At 41.8% G+C, this 19583-nt stretch overlaps 1 protein-coding gene across 4 annotated transcripts in view; it reads right to left on the bottom strand.

The window, feature by feature from the left end:
* WDFY3 (WD repeat and FYVE domain containing 3) overlaps positions 1 to 19583 on the bottom strand; it is a 196540-nt gene that overhangs the window by 119058 nt on the left and 57899 nt on the right. For all 4 annotated transcript variants that reach the window (XM_083367552.1, XM_083367553.1, XM_083367554.1 and 1 more), the window contains exons 2-4: positions 14266 to 14476; positions 3102 to 3225; positions 1277 to 1386 (exon numbers count right to left, since the gene is read on the bottom strand). In XM_083367552.1, coding sequence (XP_083223678.1) covers positions 1277 to 1386; positions 3102 to 3225; positions 14266 to 14445 — 414 coding nt within the window. In that variant the 5' untranslated portion in view covers positions 14446 to 14476. The remainder of the gene's footprint in view (positions 1 to 1276; positions 1387 to 3101; positions 3226 to 14265; positions 14477 to 19583) is intronic.

Below are 19583 nucleotides of genomic sequence, written 5' to 3'. Positions count from 1 at the left end.
TTACTCTGCTCTGTTAGAAATCATTTAACTGTACATTCTTGCACCTTTGCATGTTTGCCAAACAAAAGCATTCTAATTATGTATAAAGATAAACATTCAAAACCTGTGTGTAGATTAGGTAAACTTCAAGCTTACTGGATCTCAACTATAATTAGTCCTCAGCTGCTTAATGACCATTCAAAGTTTGGATGGATCCCACCCCCCACCCCCCGAAAGCTACTTATGATACAATTTTGAAGTTGCAATGTCTGCAACCTCCACGATCACATGAATGTATCTGGGGTGCTTGGCAACCAGCTCGCCTTTATGGTTATTTGCAATATCCTGCAGTCACACAACTGTGATTTTCAATGTTTTGGGGTTTTTTTTGCAAGTGGTTACAACTTGTCCTTTGAGTTCTGGCTGTCCTAGCATCCTTAGGGTCATGTGATCACAATCAGGTAACCAGTTTGCATTTATGACAAGCTGCAGCGCCTGTGATCCTGCAATTGTCATTTGCAACTTTTCCTGCTGGCTTCCCCAAAAAGTCAAGGGGAAGCCGGCAGAGAAGACTGCAAGTTGCTAGGGTAAAATCTCCCCCACCTGTGCAATCTTCACCAACTCTTTTTGTACTAGCAATGCACCAGCTGTTTGTGGACTCTCCCCAACCTGCACCTTTTTCCCAACCCTCACTGCATGTCACACACACCCCTTGCATCACTTCCCAATTCTCACCGCACTTTTCCTTGCAACCCCTCTCTCCCTCCCTCACCCAGCAGCAGCCATATATATGCCTGCTGGTTTGAGAGTTGCAATTTCCTACTGGCTTCCTCACTGAAACGGATTGTGGGAAGTTGTCAGGGAGTTGCCTTGCCTAATGATTGAGGGATTTGGTTAATGATGGCAACCAGGATTGAGAGATTGCCATGGCTAGGCGATGCAGTTACACTCCACAACTATACTGCCTAGCAATGAAAATTCTGGTTCCAATTGCTGTTGTAAGTCGAGGGCTACCTGTACTGTAAATTTTACAATTTTTTAAACTGTGCATTTATTGTATAATGGTTTAATTCACAATTATATTGTAAAAAATTACTGTTTTCTAGATGCTTCATATAAGATACAATTATTTCAATCACCCCAGCCCCCAATTTCCAAATTTGCATTTGTGCATGTTCATCCAAATGAGGAGGTTCCGCTAACTTTACAATATAAAGATCAGGCATTCATGAGTTAAGAAATAGGGTACTTTAAAGATTTATTGGCGGGTACCACTTGCTGTTCATTAAGAACTCACCTGTCCAGATGAAGCTAACAGATTAATTGTAGTAAGCAACATCCAGCCTCTACTGGCTTCTTCACTCTGATTGATTTCTAAAAACTGGACTATGGCACGACTCGCAGCTTCTAAAACGCAGAGGAGAAAAAGAAGAAAAATCAACCCACACAATCCCTCAATCTCCATTTATTTAACTGTGTCAAAATTCCCCACATTCCCACCTATTGTAGTTCTCACTTAATGACTTCGTTTAGCAACCCAAGCTATGACTGTGCCAAAAAAGTTGACTTTATGATCAGTTCCCTCACTTATGACTGTCACAGCATCTCCACAGTCACATAATCAAGATCTGTCATGTGATCATCACTTGTACAGTTCCACAGCTAGTCTATGACAATCAAGAATCGATGGAGAAAGCCAGCAGTAAAATCACAAGTAGCAGTCAGGTGTTGCTTAGGGATGGACTTGCTGGTGTCAACTGTGACTGTTAGGGAAGGACTAATACTACAATCCTTGGGGCAGCATCACAAGATGGCCGATTCTAAATCTTTTGTTTACAATTAAGGAAGGGAGTGCAGATACTGTGTAATACTGATAGTCTTCAATAACTGAGTTTAAACACGCTTGGGATAAGCCCATGTCTATCCTCTGACGAACATTTTAAAAATAAAGAAATAAATATACAAATTAAATAATAAAAAGAAATGATTTTTTTTTTTAAAAATAGGAAAACAAAAACAAACAACTTACGGAGTTGTTTCTGTTCTCAGTTTTCTATGTTTCTGGGTGGTTCTCAAAATGCAGCCACGTGATCACAGGGGGAGCAAATGATGTGATATTTTACGTTGGCTGGAAATGCTTTATGAGGGAGCCATAAAGCTCCCTTTCTGAGGCCACCATGACTTTGAACAGTTGTTAAACCACCAGTTATAAATCGAGGATTATCTGTATTGCTCTTATTATTCTTGGGGACGGTAAGACTACTGTGCAACTGGGAACACTGCATGCTATCTTGGCACTACATTTTGGAAAAGACATTTAAGAAACAAGAGCTTGCCTAGTGGAGAGCAAGCAAAATGGAAGACGACACAGCCTGGAGGGAATAACTGCCACGGAATATCTGCAAGTGCAGGGTATGTTCATGACAAGACAGACTGCGGAGAAATAATATAGTTATCCTGCAGAAGACGGGGCAGAATCATCTGGTTTAAACGAAGGAGATTTTGTTTGGGATATCTGAAAAAGTTTCCTTTTGATCAAGCTTTACAAGAATGGAATGGACTGCCTTAGGGGATGGGGAACTTTCCTACACTGGAGGTGTTTAAGCCATCTGTCAGGATGCTGTAATAGTGGATTCTTGCAGTGGGAGGATTTGGACTAAGTAATTTCTGATATCTCTGCCAACCCTTGTCTTTTATAAATCTAGGATCTGTGGGAGAACCAAAGGCACTCCCAGCAAGATCACAGTGAGAAGAGCATGCTTTCCTCTCTGTAGAATAAAGAAGCAGAGAGATCCATTCCATTCCGTCTGCCAGAATGAACAGTGAAATGAAGCAAGCATCACTAATGGGTTGCACCTGTGCATCTAATTTTCATGAAGATGTCCTCAACAGAAAAAGCAAGTGGGTTTATTTGGTCTTCAGCACACAATTTTCTTGATAGCAGTAAAAAAAAAATAAGCCTGCCAGTCTACAATATACAACTGGACGTTCTCGGCTGTCTCCCATCCAGCTATTAACCAGTTCTCACGGTGTTTAGCTGGGCATCTCAAGGCCTGTTTAGCCTACCATATGCTGTAGATTACCTACAGAAAATGAGATACAGTGGAAATTCAAGCATTTACCTGTGGACTTATTGGAGGCCCTCCGCCGAATTTCAGTTACCATTAATCGTGATACTTGTGTTGTGAACTGAAGGAGATCTGAAAACTTTTCTATCATTGTACTTGGAGGCGCATTTCCAAATACCTGCAGAGAGATGAAAAATCGCTAAGTAACATGCATAAATTCAAATTAATCTGACATAAACAGGAAAACGTGCAGTTCAACAACATGGGTTTAGCATTATTATTGAAAAATTCCACTTAATGAGCTGTGATGGCGCAGTGGTTAGAACACAGCACTGCAGGATGACTCTGCTTACTGCCAGGAGTTCAATCCTGACCAGCTCAAGGTTGATTCAGACTTCCACCCTTCTGAGGTCAGTAAAATGAGGACCCAGATTGTTGGGGACAATATATGGACTCTGTAAACCACTTAGAGAAAGCTGTAAAGCACTATGAAATGGTATATAAATCTATGCGCTATTGCTAATCAACGATTCTTTTGCTAAGTTCCAGTATATTCACACATATAATCCTTAAATGTTAATACACAAAACTAGGGCTTTGTTCTGTATTACAGGCTATAATAACCTCTTCTGTTGTCAACTATGTTCTGGTCACTTTTTATATTTTTTTTCCCCTCCTTTCTAATTTTAAGATGCTTAGAGTTGTCAAACAGTCGGTGACCTTGAAATTTGAATGAATTATTAAATAAATAATGACCAAATGAAAAATAGCCACATCTATAAAAGCTTTCCTTTAAGCTATTTCTAAATATTGTCTTGGGTAAAAGGAGAGGAAATCTGAGAATTGTAAGTAAACAAAGAGAGAAGCAGACCTTTTTGCTATTAGTTCTCTGTAACAATTAGGGCTTTCTGGTTCTTTTTCTTTTTTTCTAAATGCCTCAAGCAAAGGCGACCTTAGCCATGTATTGTATTATTACTCCCTATCCTTAGATCCAGTGGTGGGATTCAGCCAATTCGCACCACTTCGGCAGAACCGGTAGCTAATTTTTTGTTGCCCAGGCCCAGAATGGACTTCTGGAAGCGGCACCCACACAGAGAACCGTTTGTTCAAATATTTTAATCCCACCACTGCTTAGATCCCCTATTTCTGAGAAAAGTGTATCACTGAATAACAGAATAATAAATTTGGAAGGGACTTTGGAGGTCTTTTTAGTCCAAACTCCTGCTCAGGCAGGAAACCCTACCATTTCAGACAAACGGTTGTCCAATCTCCTCTTAAAAACCTCCAGTGTTGGAGCATTCACAACTTCTGGAGGCAAGTTGTTCCGCTGATTAACTGTTCTAACTGTCAGGAAATTTCTCTAGGTTGCTTCTTTCCTTGATTAGTTTCCATCCGTTGTTTCTTATCCTGCCTTCAGGTGCTTTGGAGAATAGCTTGACACCCTAATTTTTGTGACAGCCCCTGAGATAATGGAACACTGCGATCAGCCCTAGTCCTTCTTTTCATTAAACTAGACCAGGGGTAGGCAACCTTGGCTCTTTTATGACTCACGGACTTCAAATCCCAGAATTCCTGAGCCAGCAGGGATTCTGGGAGTTGAAGTCCATGAGTCATAAAAGAGCCAAGTTTGTCTACCCCTGAACTAGACATACCCAATTCTAGCAACCGTTTCTTTATATGTTTTAGCCTCCAGTCCCATAATCATCTTTGTTGGTCTTCTCTGCACTCTTTCTAATGTCTTAATAACTTTTCTTACATCGTGGCGACCAAAACTGGATGCGGTATGCCAAGTGTGGACTTAACAAGGCAGTATAAAGTGGGTATTAACACTTCATGTGATCTTGATTCTATCCCTTTCTTAATGTAGCCTAGAATTGATGTTAATTACATAGCTAAGAGCCAAAAGAATTTTTCTCTATGAACGTAAGATGTTTTCATTTACTTATTTGACTTACGTAGCCATGACCTCAAAACCCTGGGCAACAATAATTGGAAAAAACCTCTCCCAATTTAAACTCTTGGCACACCAGGACAATAGTCTCCCATGTATCAACTTTCTACCCTGTTGGGCTCCATCTTTGTTCTACCCCAACCCTTGCAAAAAGAATACACATAGTCCTCAACTTCCAACAATCTGTTTAGTGACTGTTCAAAGTTAAAATGCACTGAAAAGTGGCTTGTGACCATTTTTCACACTTATGACCACTGCAGCATCCCCATGTACACATGATCAAAATTCTGACATTTGGCAATTAGCATGCATTTATGCCGCTTGCCGTGTCCTAGGGTCACGTGATGACCTTTTGCGACCTTCTGACAAGCAAAGTCAATGGGGGATCCAGATTCACTTAACCACCGTGTTACTAACTTAACAACTGCAGTGATTCCCTTCACAACTGTGGCAAGGTGGGTGGTAAAATGGGGCAAAACTCACTTAGCAACTCATCTTGCTTAGCAATGGAAATTTGGGGCTCAGTTGTGGTCATACGTCAAGGACTACTCGTTTCTGTAAGAGCTACCAAAATCTAACTGTGGTATTATCATTACATACACAACAATGTGAAATCCCAGCTGCCAGTTCCTTAGCGGGTGTTGGTTTTCAAGTTCTTACCAAGAATCTAAAATGTCATAATGTATTGGTGTAATGCAGGTCCAAGCAGTGAGGCCTTTTGTAATTGACAGGTGGAAACTGTGTCAACGCACAGATTTTCTAAGTGTCATTCAAGTCTTTTTGGTCTGGTAGACACAGTGTGCCAATAACCACTGTGACCATTGCTGACGGTTTATGCCGTAAGCTTTCACCTTTGAGTATTATCTAGAAACTACTAAAACTCTTGTGTCTGTAACCTTTAACTGCGCAAAGCAGCGCATCGTAGGGCAACAATTTTTCGCCTGAACTGCCAGATGGGCAGGGAATAAATATGAAGAACAAACATTAAGTCATTTTTGAACCAAGGCGCCCCCAATGGGCTAATTTACAGAATGCATCCAAGACCCATGACTCAAATGGTGTGGTAGAGCTGAGCTGAGGGGTGAAGTGAAGAGACTGGCTAGTTTTGAATCACTGATGGGGGGAAGGAAGCAGTGAAGAACAGACCCTCCCTAAGCCTCTGAGTGCTTATCTAGTCCAGGGCTTTTCAACCAGTAATTCCCCATTCGACTCCTCCCGTTGGCTCGGCCTGTGTACCTCTGACAGTTCCAATATCTCAGCGGCTGCCCCAAAGCAGAGGGAGTCAAGCTATTCTCCAAAGCGCCTGAAGGCAGAACAAGTAGCAAAGGATGAAAACTAATCAAGGAGAAAAGCAACCTAGAACTAAGGAGAAATTTTGTGACAGTGAGAACAATTAATCAGTGGAACAACTTACCTCCAGAAGTGGTGAGTGCTCCAACGCTGGAAGTTTTAAGAAGTGATTGAACAACCATTTGTCTGAAATGGTATAGGCCAGGGTCTCCTACTTGAACAGGGGGCTGGACTAGAACAGGGCTTTTCAACCAGTGGTATGGGTACCACCTGTGGTACATTGGCACCTGGCAGGTGGTACGTGACCATCCTAGAAAAGTGGTAGCGGGAGAGGGGAATGAACTGAACTGGTGGCAGCACCGCACAAGCCTGACCGAGAGACGGCTGGGGCTGCAGGGCTGTCAGGGCTCAGCGGAAGCGCCAGGATCAGCTTCTGATGAGCCCAGAAGAAGCGCCAATCAGCTGGAATGTTGCAGCATCTCCAGGGTCTTGTGATTTACATTCAGATGCTTGGCAACTGATTCATATTTATGACGGTCACAGTGTCCCAGGGTCATATGAAGTGACCAAAACCTGCTGCAACCACCCAGCAGACGGGGGAGGGGAATAAAAACCAAAAAAAACCCCTCACCCCCGCTGCCAATCCTCAACAGAAATGCTCACAACAATGAAAACCTTGGACAGGAGGAAGAGCGCCGCCAGGTTGGCAGGCAGGTGGTACTCGGATTTTTTTCAGTGCCATTGTAACTTTGAACAGTCACTAGTGAACTGTTGTAAGTCGAGGACTACCTGTACTTCATCACTTTTTTCCTTTTTTTTTGTCATCAAGTTTTTGACACCTTGCTAGGCGACTGGTGGTACTTGGACGTTGCCATATCCTAAAAATGGTACAATTGGTGAAAAGGTTGAAAAGCCCTGATAGTAGCTTCTGTAGGGAGTGCATCGTTCTGGCAAGATTCCTATCTATAGGCAGGCAGCAGTAAAACTACCACTCTAATCAGCGCTTTGGGGCCAACTGAAATTTCCCCCTAGTCTTCAAGGGCAGCCCCATGTAAAGCGCTTTGCAGTAATCCAAACAGGAGGCATGAAGCATGAGTGACTAAGGCAGTTACGTTAAGCCTCACAATTATTATTATCATCATCATTATTACTCAGTTTGGTACCATCATTTTGTTAAAAACAGTCGCAACAACAGAGATGACCACCCGCATTTATTAAAAAGTAGACTAGGGGAAAAAAGTATGAAGAGCAGGGCTTTGAAATTATCTTTAGGTTTTGTATATTTAAAAAGGCAGGACAGCACATTTCTTCAAATTGATCGCCTCCCTTCTTAAATAAAAAGCACTTCAATCTATTACTACTACAGCTGCAATACAAACATGGCATTTATTTCAAGCCAATGTTTATGAATACTTTTTATTTATTTTTTATTCCATTTATATTTAATTTAATTTTAATTTAATAACATTTATATACCGCCCTTCTCCCTGAGGACTCAGGGCGGTTCACAGGGCAGAATAAAATAACCAATACAAACATTAAAAACAAATTAAACAATTGCCCTAGTTAAAAACAATATAAATACAACGCTAAAAACCCCCAGAAAAATTAAAAAAACAAAAAATAAAACAACCCCAACACTCCCCCTCAGGCTAGGCCGGCTTGTACAAACAAAAATGTCTTGAGATCGCGGCGAAAGGAGCGAAGATCGGGCGCCATCCGGAGCTCTACCGGTAGCTGATTCCACAGCTCCGGAGCGCCCACAGAGAAGGATCTCCCCCTGGGGGCCACCAATCGACATTCTCTGATCGGTGGCACCCTGAGGAGGCCCTCTCTGTGGGAACGCACAGGGCGCAGGGAGCTTGATGCCGGCAGCAGATGTTCCCTGAGGTACTCCGGCCCCATGCCATGGAGTGCTTTGAATACCGTTACCAGTACCTTGAATCTCACCCGGAAGACAACTGGCAACCAATGCAGCTCACGGAGCAGAGGTGTAACGTGGGAGTATCGGGAGACTCCCAACACCACTCTCGCGGCTGCATTCTGTACCAGTTGGAGCTTCCGAGTGGTCCTCAAGGGCAGCCCCATGTAGAGAGCGTTGCAGTAGTCCAGACGAGAGGACACGAGCGCATGAGTGACCATGCACAGATCATCCCGGCTAAGATAGGGCCGCAACTGACGCACCAGGCGAACCTGTGCAAAGGCCCCCCCTAGTCACGGCTCCTATATGATCTTCCAAGGTGAGCCGTGAATCTAGGAGGACCCCCAAGTTGCGAGCCCTATCTACGGGGGGTAATAATTCACCCCCCATAGTTAGAGGTGGAATGTCCGAATAAACCCGGGATGAAGATATGCAAAGCCACTCAGTCTTGTCGGGGTTGAGCTGGAGTCTGTTCCTCCCCATCCAGACCCGAACCGCCTCCAGGCAACGCCCTTCTCCCAAGACTCAGGGCGGCTTACAAGCTTAGTAGTAGCCTTCCTTCTATGTATATGCCTGCTTGTTAGGGCTTTCACACACACCCCAAGCGGCATTATTACAAAGTCAGCTTATTGCCCCCAACAATCTGGGTCCTCATTTTACCTACCTCGGAAGGATGGAAGGCTGAGTCAACCTTGAGCCTGGTGGGACGCGAAACTGCAATAATTGCAGGTGGCTGGTGTTACTTAAGGAGGCATTAGCCCACTGCTCCACCAAGGCTACTTGAGTTATTTATTTATTTTAAAAACCATTTTAAGCACCTCCATACCATGCAACATAGGAATTGTATCGGCCTTCAAAAACCTTAAAATACCTCATTTAAGTATTCAGGGCTGAACAACTAAAGCAGCGATGAAAGCGCAACACATTATGAGCCAACACATTATGAGCCAACGTATTGTTTACTAGTAAGCTCTTCAGTAGCTCTTCATTTAAAAAAAAAAAAAGAAAAAAAAAAGAAAAAGCATTTTAGGAAACTGCTACAGTACAGAGCTCTCCTCAAAAAGACAAAGAACCCCACACAGCAATAAACCGTGCACTTAAATATCAATACAGGTAGTCCTCAGTTTACGACCGTAACTGACTCCACAATTTCTGTTGCTAAGCGAGGCAGCTATTAAGCGGGTTTTGCCCCATTTTACGACCTTTCTCAGCACAGTTCTTAAGTGAATCACCGCAGCTGTTGACTTAGTCGCACAGTTGTGAAGTGAATCTGACTTGATTTTCCATTGATTTTACCGGTCAGGTGGTCAACTCAAGGGGACCACATGACCCCGGGACACCGCAACCGTCATAAATATGAGTCAGATGCCAAGCATTTGAATTTTGAGCACATGACTGTGGGGATGGTGCAATGGTTGTTAAGTGTGGGAAAAACATGGTTATAAGTCACTTATTTCAGTGCCCTTATAACTTCGAATGGTCATGAAATGAACTGTTGTAAGCCGAGGACTACCTGTAAATGTACATAAATAAAAATAAACAGCAGAAAAAAATTAGTGAATTTCTATTTTGTCCACTTCTTCACAAACGAGCAAAAACAAGTTGGGTAGGAATATGAAAGAAGACAGCTATTGCCAGAGAAAGTTTTTATAAATTTTAGGGACACAGTAGTAAATCTAGCTTCAACTGACAGAATGCTTGAAAGCAATCTAGATCCAATTCTGCCCCACTTTAATATCCCTTATCTTAAATTCATCCTCCATTATCTGCTATGATTTTATCTCCATAAGAGGAAGTGCATGCATTCTATACAAACGGGCAAAATTCCCAATGACACCATGAACAGGAGGAAAAAAAGACATCGCAACTATTAGTTGATCAGATGCATTATTATATTCCATCTATTGGGACTGCAAACAAATACAGTTTTGTCTTTTCCTCGTGGAACAGACGGTAAAGCAGTAACCAGGGACAAAAACTTTTGCAATGTTTGAGGTGGTAAAATCAAAATTATCTGATTTCTTGGAAATTACAACATGCACAAGACTAATACAGATATTTGTTCTTATACAGTAGAGAAAATTTTCAATTATTTATCAGTCAGTGCTTCCATGGAGCTTGGGCATTAATTTTTAAGGAGTGTGCTTGGTGTCTTTACATAATCATTAGCGGAAAACCAAAGGGTCCATCAGCATTGCATAGATGCTTTTCTAAGCAAGGAGAAATCTTCACTGGATAGATTGTATGGGCTACATAACCCAAAGTTTAGTATATTCTCCTACAGATAGATAACCCTTTATTGTCATTTTTTCCTGTGGGCACAACGGTACACATTAAAAATGAAATTTAGTTGCTTGCTCTCAAAGCGTACACATACATAACATACATTTAAAATATACTATATACAACATATGTATAGACCCACACCCCTACATATACATAACAAATAAATATTAAATACTGTCCATCTTGTATATATAACGGAAGGAGGAAGCTTCAGAGTTCACAAGGTTAATGCTGTATGGAATGAAACTATGGCTGAATCTGCATGTTCTGCTACAGATACCACAAAGCCCCCTCCACCCAGAAGGTAACAAGGAAAACAGGTTGTGAGGAGGATGAGTAGTGTCCCAGACAATCTTGCGGACCCTGCTCAAGCAACGCTTCTGTGCTATGTCCTGGATGGGAGGGAGGGAACTGCCAATGATCTTTTCGGCTGTCCTCGCCACTCTCTGCACCGCCTTCCTGTCTGAAGCAGGGATGCTTCCAAACCAGACTGTGATGCTGTATAACAGGATGCTCTCGATCGTCCCCGTGCAGAAAGTGGTCAGGACAGGGGAAGGAAAATGTGCTTTTTTCGTGCGACGCAGAAAATGCAGGCGCTGCTGTGCCCGTTTCACCAGCATCTCGCTGTTGAGCAAACAAGCCAGCCTACTCGTTAACTGCACACCCAGGAATTTGATGCTGGTAACCATCTCCACAGGTGATTATTATCCTGATTATTACAATCGGATATCTCTTAATACCATTAAATTAGTTTTGAAATAAATAAAAACAAAACAAAACTGAACGCTGCTTACTTATACCGCCTTGTTTCTAGAGAGATGCAAAACCCCTGATTCAAATCATTTCATCTTATAACAACTGAATGAAATCAAAGAAATATCTGAGAATAAGATGGGCAAGAAAAATCTCAATAAGGAATTCTATGAATAACTATGCAAATGCGGCTTAACACCTATATCCCAGTTTGAACTACTGATTAAGCCACCAATCTGGAAACCGAGAGACCATAAATTCTAATCCCGCTTTAGGCATGAAAACCAAGCTGGGTGATTTTGGGCCAGTCAGTCTCTCTCAGCCCAGCCCACCTCGCAGGGCTGTTGTTAAGGGGAAAACAGGAGGAGGAAGGAGCCTTAATATTTTTGCCACCTTGAGTAACTATAACGCTAATAAAAGAGGGATAAGAATCCAATAAAGAAATAAAATAAATAATGGGCACAACTGGTTGAATTAACTAAAAATTAGAAAACGGAGAACTTGTAAGAGGTCCAAAGACTTGTGGAAAAAATAATGTTGGCGTATGGTCTGTGGGAGAAGCACATGCTTTTATGTAGCTACTTTATAATAGAAGTGAGAGTTTTTTGAGAGAGAAAAAAACTAAACCGAATATAGTGGCGATGAAGTATAAGAAGCCTACTTGGTAAAAGATGAGGAGATAGGGTGAAAAACAAACAGGGGCTGAAGGAATATAAACTCAGTATAAATGTGAGTAAACAATATAAAAGATACACGTTCGTGTTATTTGGCAATACACAAAGAATAAGTGACAAGACCGAGAACTGTGAGGTGTTTAAAGAGCAAAAAGGACCGTATGAATTAATATGAGGACGTAACAGAAGCAAGAACGCTTTGGAGAGACAAAATAGGGAAAGTCCTATTAAATTTTGTTACATTGCCTGTACAATTAGGCAGACTTTGATTATATACTGATAAACCACCATTAATTGTAATATTTTATCTGGAGATAATAAAAACATTCGTATTGAACGGTGTTAATGTAAATTAGACTTAACCAGGTTTCCTTTCTTTTTCTCTTATCTTCAGTTTATTTATTTTTTTTTACTAATTCTTATTTGCTTTATGCTATTTATCCCAAAAAAGGAACAGAGTGATAGGCATGTATGTATTCATTTATGCTGACTATTTAAAATGATGGGAAACCCTACCTAATAAAGGAGAATATCTGTAGCTCAGGACTGACATTAGGAGTCCTGGTTGCTCTCTGAGCTGGGTTATAATAATAATTAATAATAATAATAATAATAATAATAATAATAATAATAATAATAATAATAATAATAATAATAAGAAGAAGAAGAAGAAGAAGAAGAAGAAGAAGAAGAAGAAGAAGAAGAAGAAGAAGAAGAAGTAGTTGGAAGGGACCTTGGAGGTCATCTAGTCCAACCCCCTGCTAAGGCAGGAAACCCTATACTATTTCAGACAAATGACTGTCCAGTCTCTTCTTAAAAACTTCCAGTGTTGGAGCATTCACCACTTCTGGAGGCAGGTTGTTCCACTGGTTAATTGTTCTCACTGTAAGGAAGTTTCTCCTTAGTTCTAGGTTGCTTCTCTCCTTGACTAGTTTCCATCAGTTGCTTCTTGTCCTGCTCTCAGGTGCTCTGGAGAACAGCCTGGCTCCCTCTTCTTTGTGGCAGCCCCTGAGATATTGGAACACTGCTATCATGTCACTCCTCACCCTTCTCTTCATTAAACTACACATACCCAATTCCAGCAACTGTTCCCTATACATTTTAGCCTCCAGTCCCCCAATCATCTTTGTTGCTCTTCTCTGTACTCTTTCTAGAGTCTCGACATCTTTTTTACATCGTGGTGACCAAAACTGGATGCAGTATTCCTGGTGTGGCCTTACCAAGGCATTGTAAAGTGGTATTAGTACTTCACGTGATCTTGATTCTATCCCTCTGTTAATGCAGCCTAGCACTGTGTTGGCTTTTTTGGCAGCTGCAGCACACTGCTGGCTCATATTGAAGTGATTGTCCACTAGGACTCCGTTTTCTTGCAGATGTTTCATCACCCAAACTAGGTAACATCATTAGTGTTAGTATTGCATAATGAAACTTCTGCAAGAAAACAACCAAACTCAGAGAGCACCCAGGACCCTTCACAACACTACTGGAAAAGAAAAGTTTTATCTAATTATTTGATTTAAATCCTGCCCTTCACTTGGGAGCTACAGAGGTTTACTGTAAGCAGTTAAATTTGTGAATAAGACTGAATTCCACAGTCAACCTAATTTTAAAAAAAAACTTTGAAGTTTCAAGTTGATTTTTATATTTATTTTGACTGATTTGCAGGACGCTTTGTTACTAATCATCAGCAGTATCCATTACTCATCCTGTATTTCTGTCTGCCAGTATTTATTTTCCATTTCTTCTCATCTGTTTTCTCTAATTCTTGTAAACCAGGAGAAAAGCATCTGAAGACACTGAAATGGTCACAGCCAATACAAATTTAAACTCAGTTCCCAGATTATTGTTTTCACATTAGTACTTTGCAGTTCACTTTCATGAAAGAAAATGGGGGAAAAGGGAAATAAGAGTCAGACAGTAATTTATATCCTATTCAGCCACTACACCCGCACACACACAGAGAGAGAGAGTGTGTATGTGTATATACATAGAGAGAGAAAGAGAGAAAGAGAGAGAGAGAGAGAGAGAGAGAGGAGGGAGGGAGCGAGGGAGTGAGAGAGGAGGGGGAGGGAAGGAGAGAGAGATTGAGAAGACGGAGGGAGGGAGTATATTTGTAGCATTTCAGCATACCTATCAATGTCTGTTTCTAAGTGGCACAGAGACAAATCACTCCAAAGTTTTCATTTTTGTCTTACAAATGACCTGTGGGAATCCACTTCCATCACAGGTTGGATGCTCAGAGGAAATTGATTTAAATAACAGTAAAGACAATCTGCAACACTGGAAATTTAAAACTTGCAATGTTTTATCACATGCCTAAAATCATACTCAAAAAAGCCTTACCCTGTTAAAAACTGGTAGCATCATGTAAAGTTTCTCTTCCTGTTCCTTTTGAGTCATATGCCGAGGAGGATGACACAATTCTGTAAACAGTCGACGTAGATGCATTAATCCTAGAGCGTTATCTTGAGGACTACATTCCTCTTGCCGAGGTCGACCCATTATCCTTTTTACCATATTCATCTTTGCTTCTTTCTGAAAGATCCCTTTGATCCTGTTCAGGAAGAAAAAGAACAAATGTTGTTTATATATATATATATATATATATATATATATATATATATATACACATATATATATACATATATATATATACATATATATATATACACACACACACACACATCCAACACCTCCATTTCATATATGTCATAAGCAACCTCTTCTGTATGCCAAAAATGTGACAAGCAAAGTGTCCATGTATAACAAACTAGTTTGTACATGTTTTCAATGGCAAACGGTAAAAATGCTATTGAATGAATTATCAACTAACATTCCATGCGATCAAGGTTTCAAGGCAGATTTCTACAACTGTTGGCAATATACGAGTTACAGATGCAGCACATCTATAGGCTATTGATTTGAGGGAAGATGTTTGAAACAATTAAGTTTGATCTGCTGGGTGAGAACTAGGTCTACTAAGATTTATTCCAATAGCAGCTGCCAAAATCACCAAAATGCCCTTATTATCAACCACATCTCGTTTATTTTATTTGTCAGATTTGTATACTATCTGAAATTCTACACAGCTTACTGAGGTTCCATATAAAATACAATACTAAAGCAATGCAGTAGTTAAAATACAATTCCAATCCAACTACTAGTAGATTACGTAAGTAATAAGCTAAGATTCATTGAATGGAACAGGGCACTGCTGATTGCAGGAAAGTCCCAAAGTCCTTCTGGTAGACCCATGTTTTGACTTCCTCCCAAAAAGCCTTGGTAGCCATCTCACCGCCAAGAGCTAGTTCTTCCAAAGGGGAGATACAATACAGAATGCTCATTATAAGTTCCCTCCTCCTCTCTGATTGTTCAGGTAGAATAGGGAGAAATTGCTAGGGAAAGATAGTTCCTCAGGCCCCAAGCTGTATAGGGCTTTGCAGCAAGAACCAAGACCTTGAGCTAGAAGCCTACTTGTAGTAGAGTTGTAACATGGCAGCATCGTGACTGACAACAGAGCATGTGTTCTGAACTAGCTGAAGTCCTGAATAGCCTTTAAGGTCAACCCCATACATAGCAGATTATATTAAGTTAACCTAAAGGTGGACGCGGTGGTTCAGTGGGTTAGGACGCTGAGCTTGTCGATCAGAAGGTCGGCAGTTTGGCAGGTTGAATCCCAACTGCCACGTAACAGAGTGAGCGCCTGTTACTCGTCCCAGCTTCTGCCAACCTAGCAGTTCAAAAGCACGTAAAAATGCAAGTAGAAAAATAGGGACCACTATGGTGGGAAGCCCCTTCATGGATTACTGCCTTGTCGTGGCGAAGGGGCTTGCGTAATTCAATGAAGCTATGAGCTATGCCGTGCAGGGCCACCCAAGACGGACAGGTCATAGCAGAGAGTTCTGACAAAACGTGATCCACTGGAGAAGGAAATGGCAACCCACTCCAGTATCTTTGCCATGAAAACCCTATGGACAGTACCAAAAGGCAAAACGATATGACGCTGGAAGATGAGCCCCTCAGGTCGGAAGGCGTCCAATATGCTACTGGGGAAGAGCAGAGGGCTAGTACTAGTAGCGCCAGAAAGAATGAAGCGACTGGGCCAAAGCCGAAAGGACGCTCAGCTGTGGATGTGTCTGGTGGTGAAAGGAAAGTCCGATGCTGCAAAGATTTTTTCTCCATAGGAACCTGGAATGTAAGATCCATGAATCAAGGAAAACTGGACGTGGTCAAACAAGAGATGACAAGACTGAACATTGACATCTTAGGTATCAGCGAACTAAAATGGATAGGAATGGGTGAATTTAATTCAGATGACCATCAGGTATACTACTGTGGGCAAGAATCCTTCAGAAGAAATGGAGTAGCCTTCATAGTCAATAAAAGAGTAGGAAAAGCAATACTGGGATACAATCCTCAAAATGACAGAATGATCTCAGTTCGAATCCAAGGCAAACCATTCAATATCACAGTAGTCCAAGTCTATGCCCCAACCACCAGTGCTGAAGAGGATGAAATTGACCAGTTCTATGAAGCACTACAGCACCTTATAGAACTAACACCAAAAAATGATGTTCTTATCATCATGGGGGATTGGAATGCTAAAGTAGGAAGCCAAAAGATAACTGGAATAACAGGCAAGTTTGGCCTTGGAGTGCAAAATGAAGCAGGGCACAGGCTGATAGAATTCTGTCAAGAGAATACGATGGTCATAGCAAACACTCTTTTCCAACAACCCAAGAGACGGCTCTACACATGGACATCACCAGATGGTCAACACAGAAATCAGATTGACTATATGCTCTGCAGCCAAAGATGGAGAAGCTCTATACAGTCAGTAAAAACAAGACCAGGAGCTGACTGTGGCTCAGACCATGAGCTTCTCCTTGCAAAGTTTAGGCTTAAACTGAAGAAAGTAGGGAAAAGCACTAGGCCAGTCAGGTATGAATTAAATCATATCCCTGTTGAATATACAGTAGAGGTGACAAATAGATTTAAGGAATTAGATCTGATAGACAGAGTGCCTGAAGAACTATGGACAGAGGTTCGTGACATTGTACAAGAGGTAGCAACCAAAACCATCCCAAAGAAAAAGAAATGCAAGAAAGCAAAATGGCTGTCTGAGGAAGCTTTGCAAATAGCTGAGGAAAGGAGGGAAGCGAAAGGCAAGGGAGAAAAAGAAAGATACACCCAATTGAATGCAGAATTCCAGAGAATAGCTAGAAGAGATAAGAATGCCTTCTTAAATGAACAGTGCAAAGAAATAGAAGAAAACAATAGAATAGGGAGGACCAGAGATCTTTTCAAGAAAATTGGAGAAATGAAGGGAACGTTTAATGCAAAAATGGGCATGATAAAGGACCAAAATGGCAGGGACCTAACAGAGGCAGAAGAGATTAAGAAGAGGTGGCAAAATTACACAGAAGAACTATACAAGAATGAGCTTAACGTCCCTGATAATCACAATGAGGTGGTCACTGACCTCGAGCCAGACATCCTAGAATGTGAAGTGAAGTGGGCCTTAGAAAAGCTGAGCAACAACAAAGCTAGTGGAGGTGACAGTATTCCAGCTGAGCTATTCAAAATCTTAAAAGACAATGCAGTAAAAGTGCTACACTCAATTTGCCAGCAAATTTGGAAAACTCAACAGTGGCCACAGGATTGGAAAAGATCAGTTTACATTCCAATTCCTAAGAAAGGCAGTGCCAAAGAATGTTCAAACTATCGCACCATTGCACTCATTTCTCATGCTAGTAAAGTCATGCTTAAAATCCTACAAGCTAGACTTCAGCAGTATGTGGATCGAGAACTACCAGAAGTGCAGGCAGGATTTCGAAGAGGCAGAGGAACTAGAGATCAAATTGCCAACATACGCTGGATCATGGAGAAAGCTAGGGAGTTCCAGAAAAACATCTACTTCTGCTTCATTGACTATGCTAAAGCCTTTGATTGTGTGGATCATAACAAACTGTGGCAAGTTCTTAAAGAGATGGGAGTACCAGACCATCTTATTTGTCTCTTGAGAAACCTATATGCGGGTCAAGAAGCAACAGTGAGAACTGGACACGGAACCACTGATTGGTTCAAAATTGGGAAAGGAGTCCGGCAAGGCTGTATACTGTCGCCCTGCCTATTTAACTTATATGCAGAGCACATCATGAGAAAGGCAGGGCTAGATGAATCAAAAGTTGGAATTAAGATTGCCGGAAGAAATATCAACAACCTAAGATACGCAGATGATACCACTCTAATGGCAGAAAGTGAAGAAGAACTAAAGAGCCTCTTGTTGCAGGTGAAGAAGGAGAGTGCAAAACTTGGGTTGAAGCTTAACATTAAGAAAACCAAGATCATGGCACCTGGCCCTCTCAATTCCTGGCAAATAGATGGGGAAGAAATGGAGGTAGTGACAGATTTTATTTTCCTGGGCTCCAAGATCACTGCAGATGGGGACTGTAGCCAAGAAATTAAAAGACGCTTGCTCCTCGGGAGGAAAGCCATGGCAAATCTAGACAGCACACTAAAAAGCAGAGACATCACCCTGTCAACAAAAGTGCGTATAGTCAAGGCTATGGTCTTTCCAGTTGCAATGTATGGTAGTGAAAGTTGGACCATAAGAAAGGCTGAGCGCCAAAGAATTGAGGCCTTTGAACATTGGTGCTGGAGAAGACTCCTGCGAGTCCCTTGGACTGCAAGGCGATCAAACTGGTCAGTCCTAGAGGAGATCAATCCTGACTGCTCTTTAGAAGGCCAGATCCTGAAGCTAAAACTCAAGTACTTTGGCCACCTAATGAGAAGGAAGGACTCCCTGGAGAAGAGCCTAATGCTGGGGAAGATCGAGGGCAATAGAAGAAGGGGACGACAGAGAATGAGGTGGCTGGATGGAGTCACTGAAGCAGTAGGCGTGAGCTTAAATGGACTCCAGAAGATGGTAGAGGACAGGAAGGCCTGGAGGAATGTTGTCCATAGGGTCGCGATGGGTCGGACACGACTTCGCAGCTAACAACAACAACAACAACAACAAATGGTGGGAAGGTAACAGCGTTCCGTGCGCCTTTGGCGTCTAGTCATGCTGGCCACATGACCACGGAAACGTCCTCGGACAAGCGCTGGCTCTTCGGCTTTGAAACGGAGATGAGCACCGGCCCCTAGAGTCGGAAACGACTAGCACGCATGTGCGGGGGAACCTTTACCTTTACCTAACCTAAAGGTGACAACAGAATGAGCAATTAGTATATCTTGAGTGCATTCTGTTGACCTCACTAAACACCAACCAAGACCTCAATACCAACCAAAGACTATGCAAAAGTTTTCCAGGCCACAGTCTCAAATTGTTCTTGAAGGAGCTATGACTCCAGGACTCCCAATCTGGAGATGTTTTGGAATGTGGAACAGATCCTGGAAAGAAATGGGGCCACTGCCAAAGAGACCCCCTTGCCCTTATGAATGGGAAGCAAGCAAGAGAGACCCCAAACAATTATTTGCTACAACAATCAGGTATAAGTTTAATGGGTGAACTCGTTTGAGTGTTTCTTCAAGATCCTGTTTCAATATTCTACTAACAATAACGGTATTTCCTGAACTCCAAGTGGATCTCTTTTCCTAAATTCAGCTCCCACAAACAGCCTGTTCTTTCTAGGAAAGCACAACTCTATGAAGAATCA

Source organism: Vipera ursinii, assembly GCF_947247035.1.
Source record: "Vipera ursinii genome assembly, chromosome: 7".
NCBI classification, from domain to species: Eukaryota; Metazoa; Chordata; class Lepidosauria; order Squamata; family Viperidae; genus Vipera; species Vipera ursinii.
This window is presented reverse-complemented; position numbering and strand designations above follow the sequence as displayed.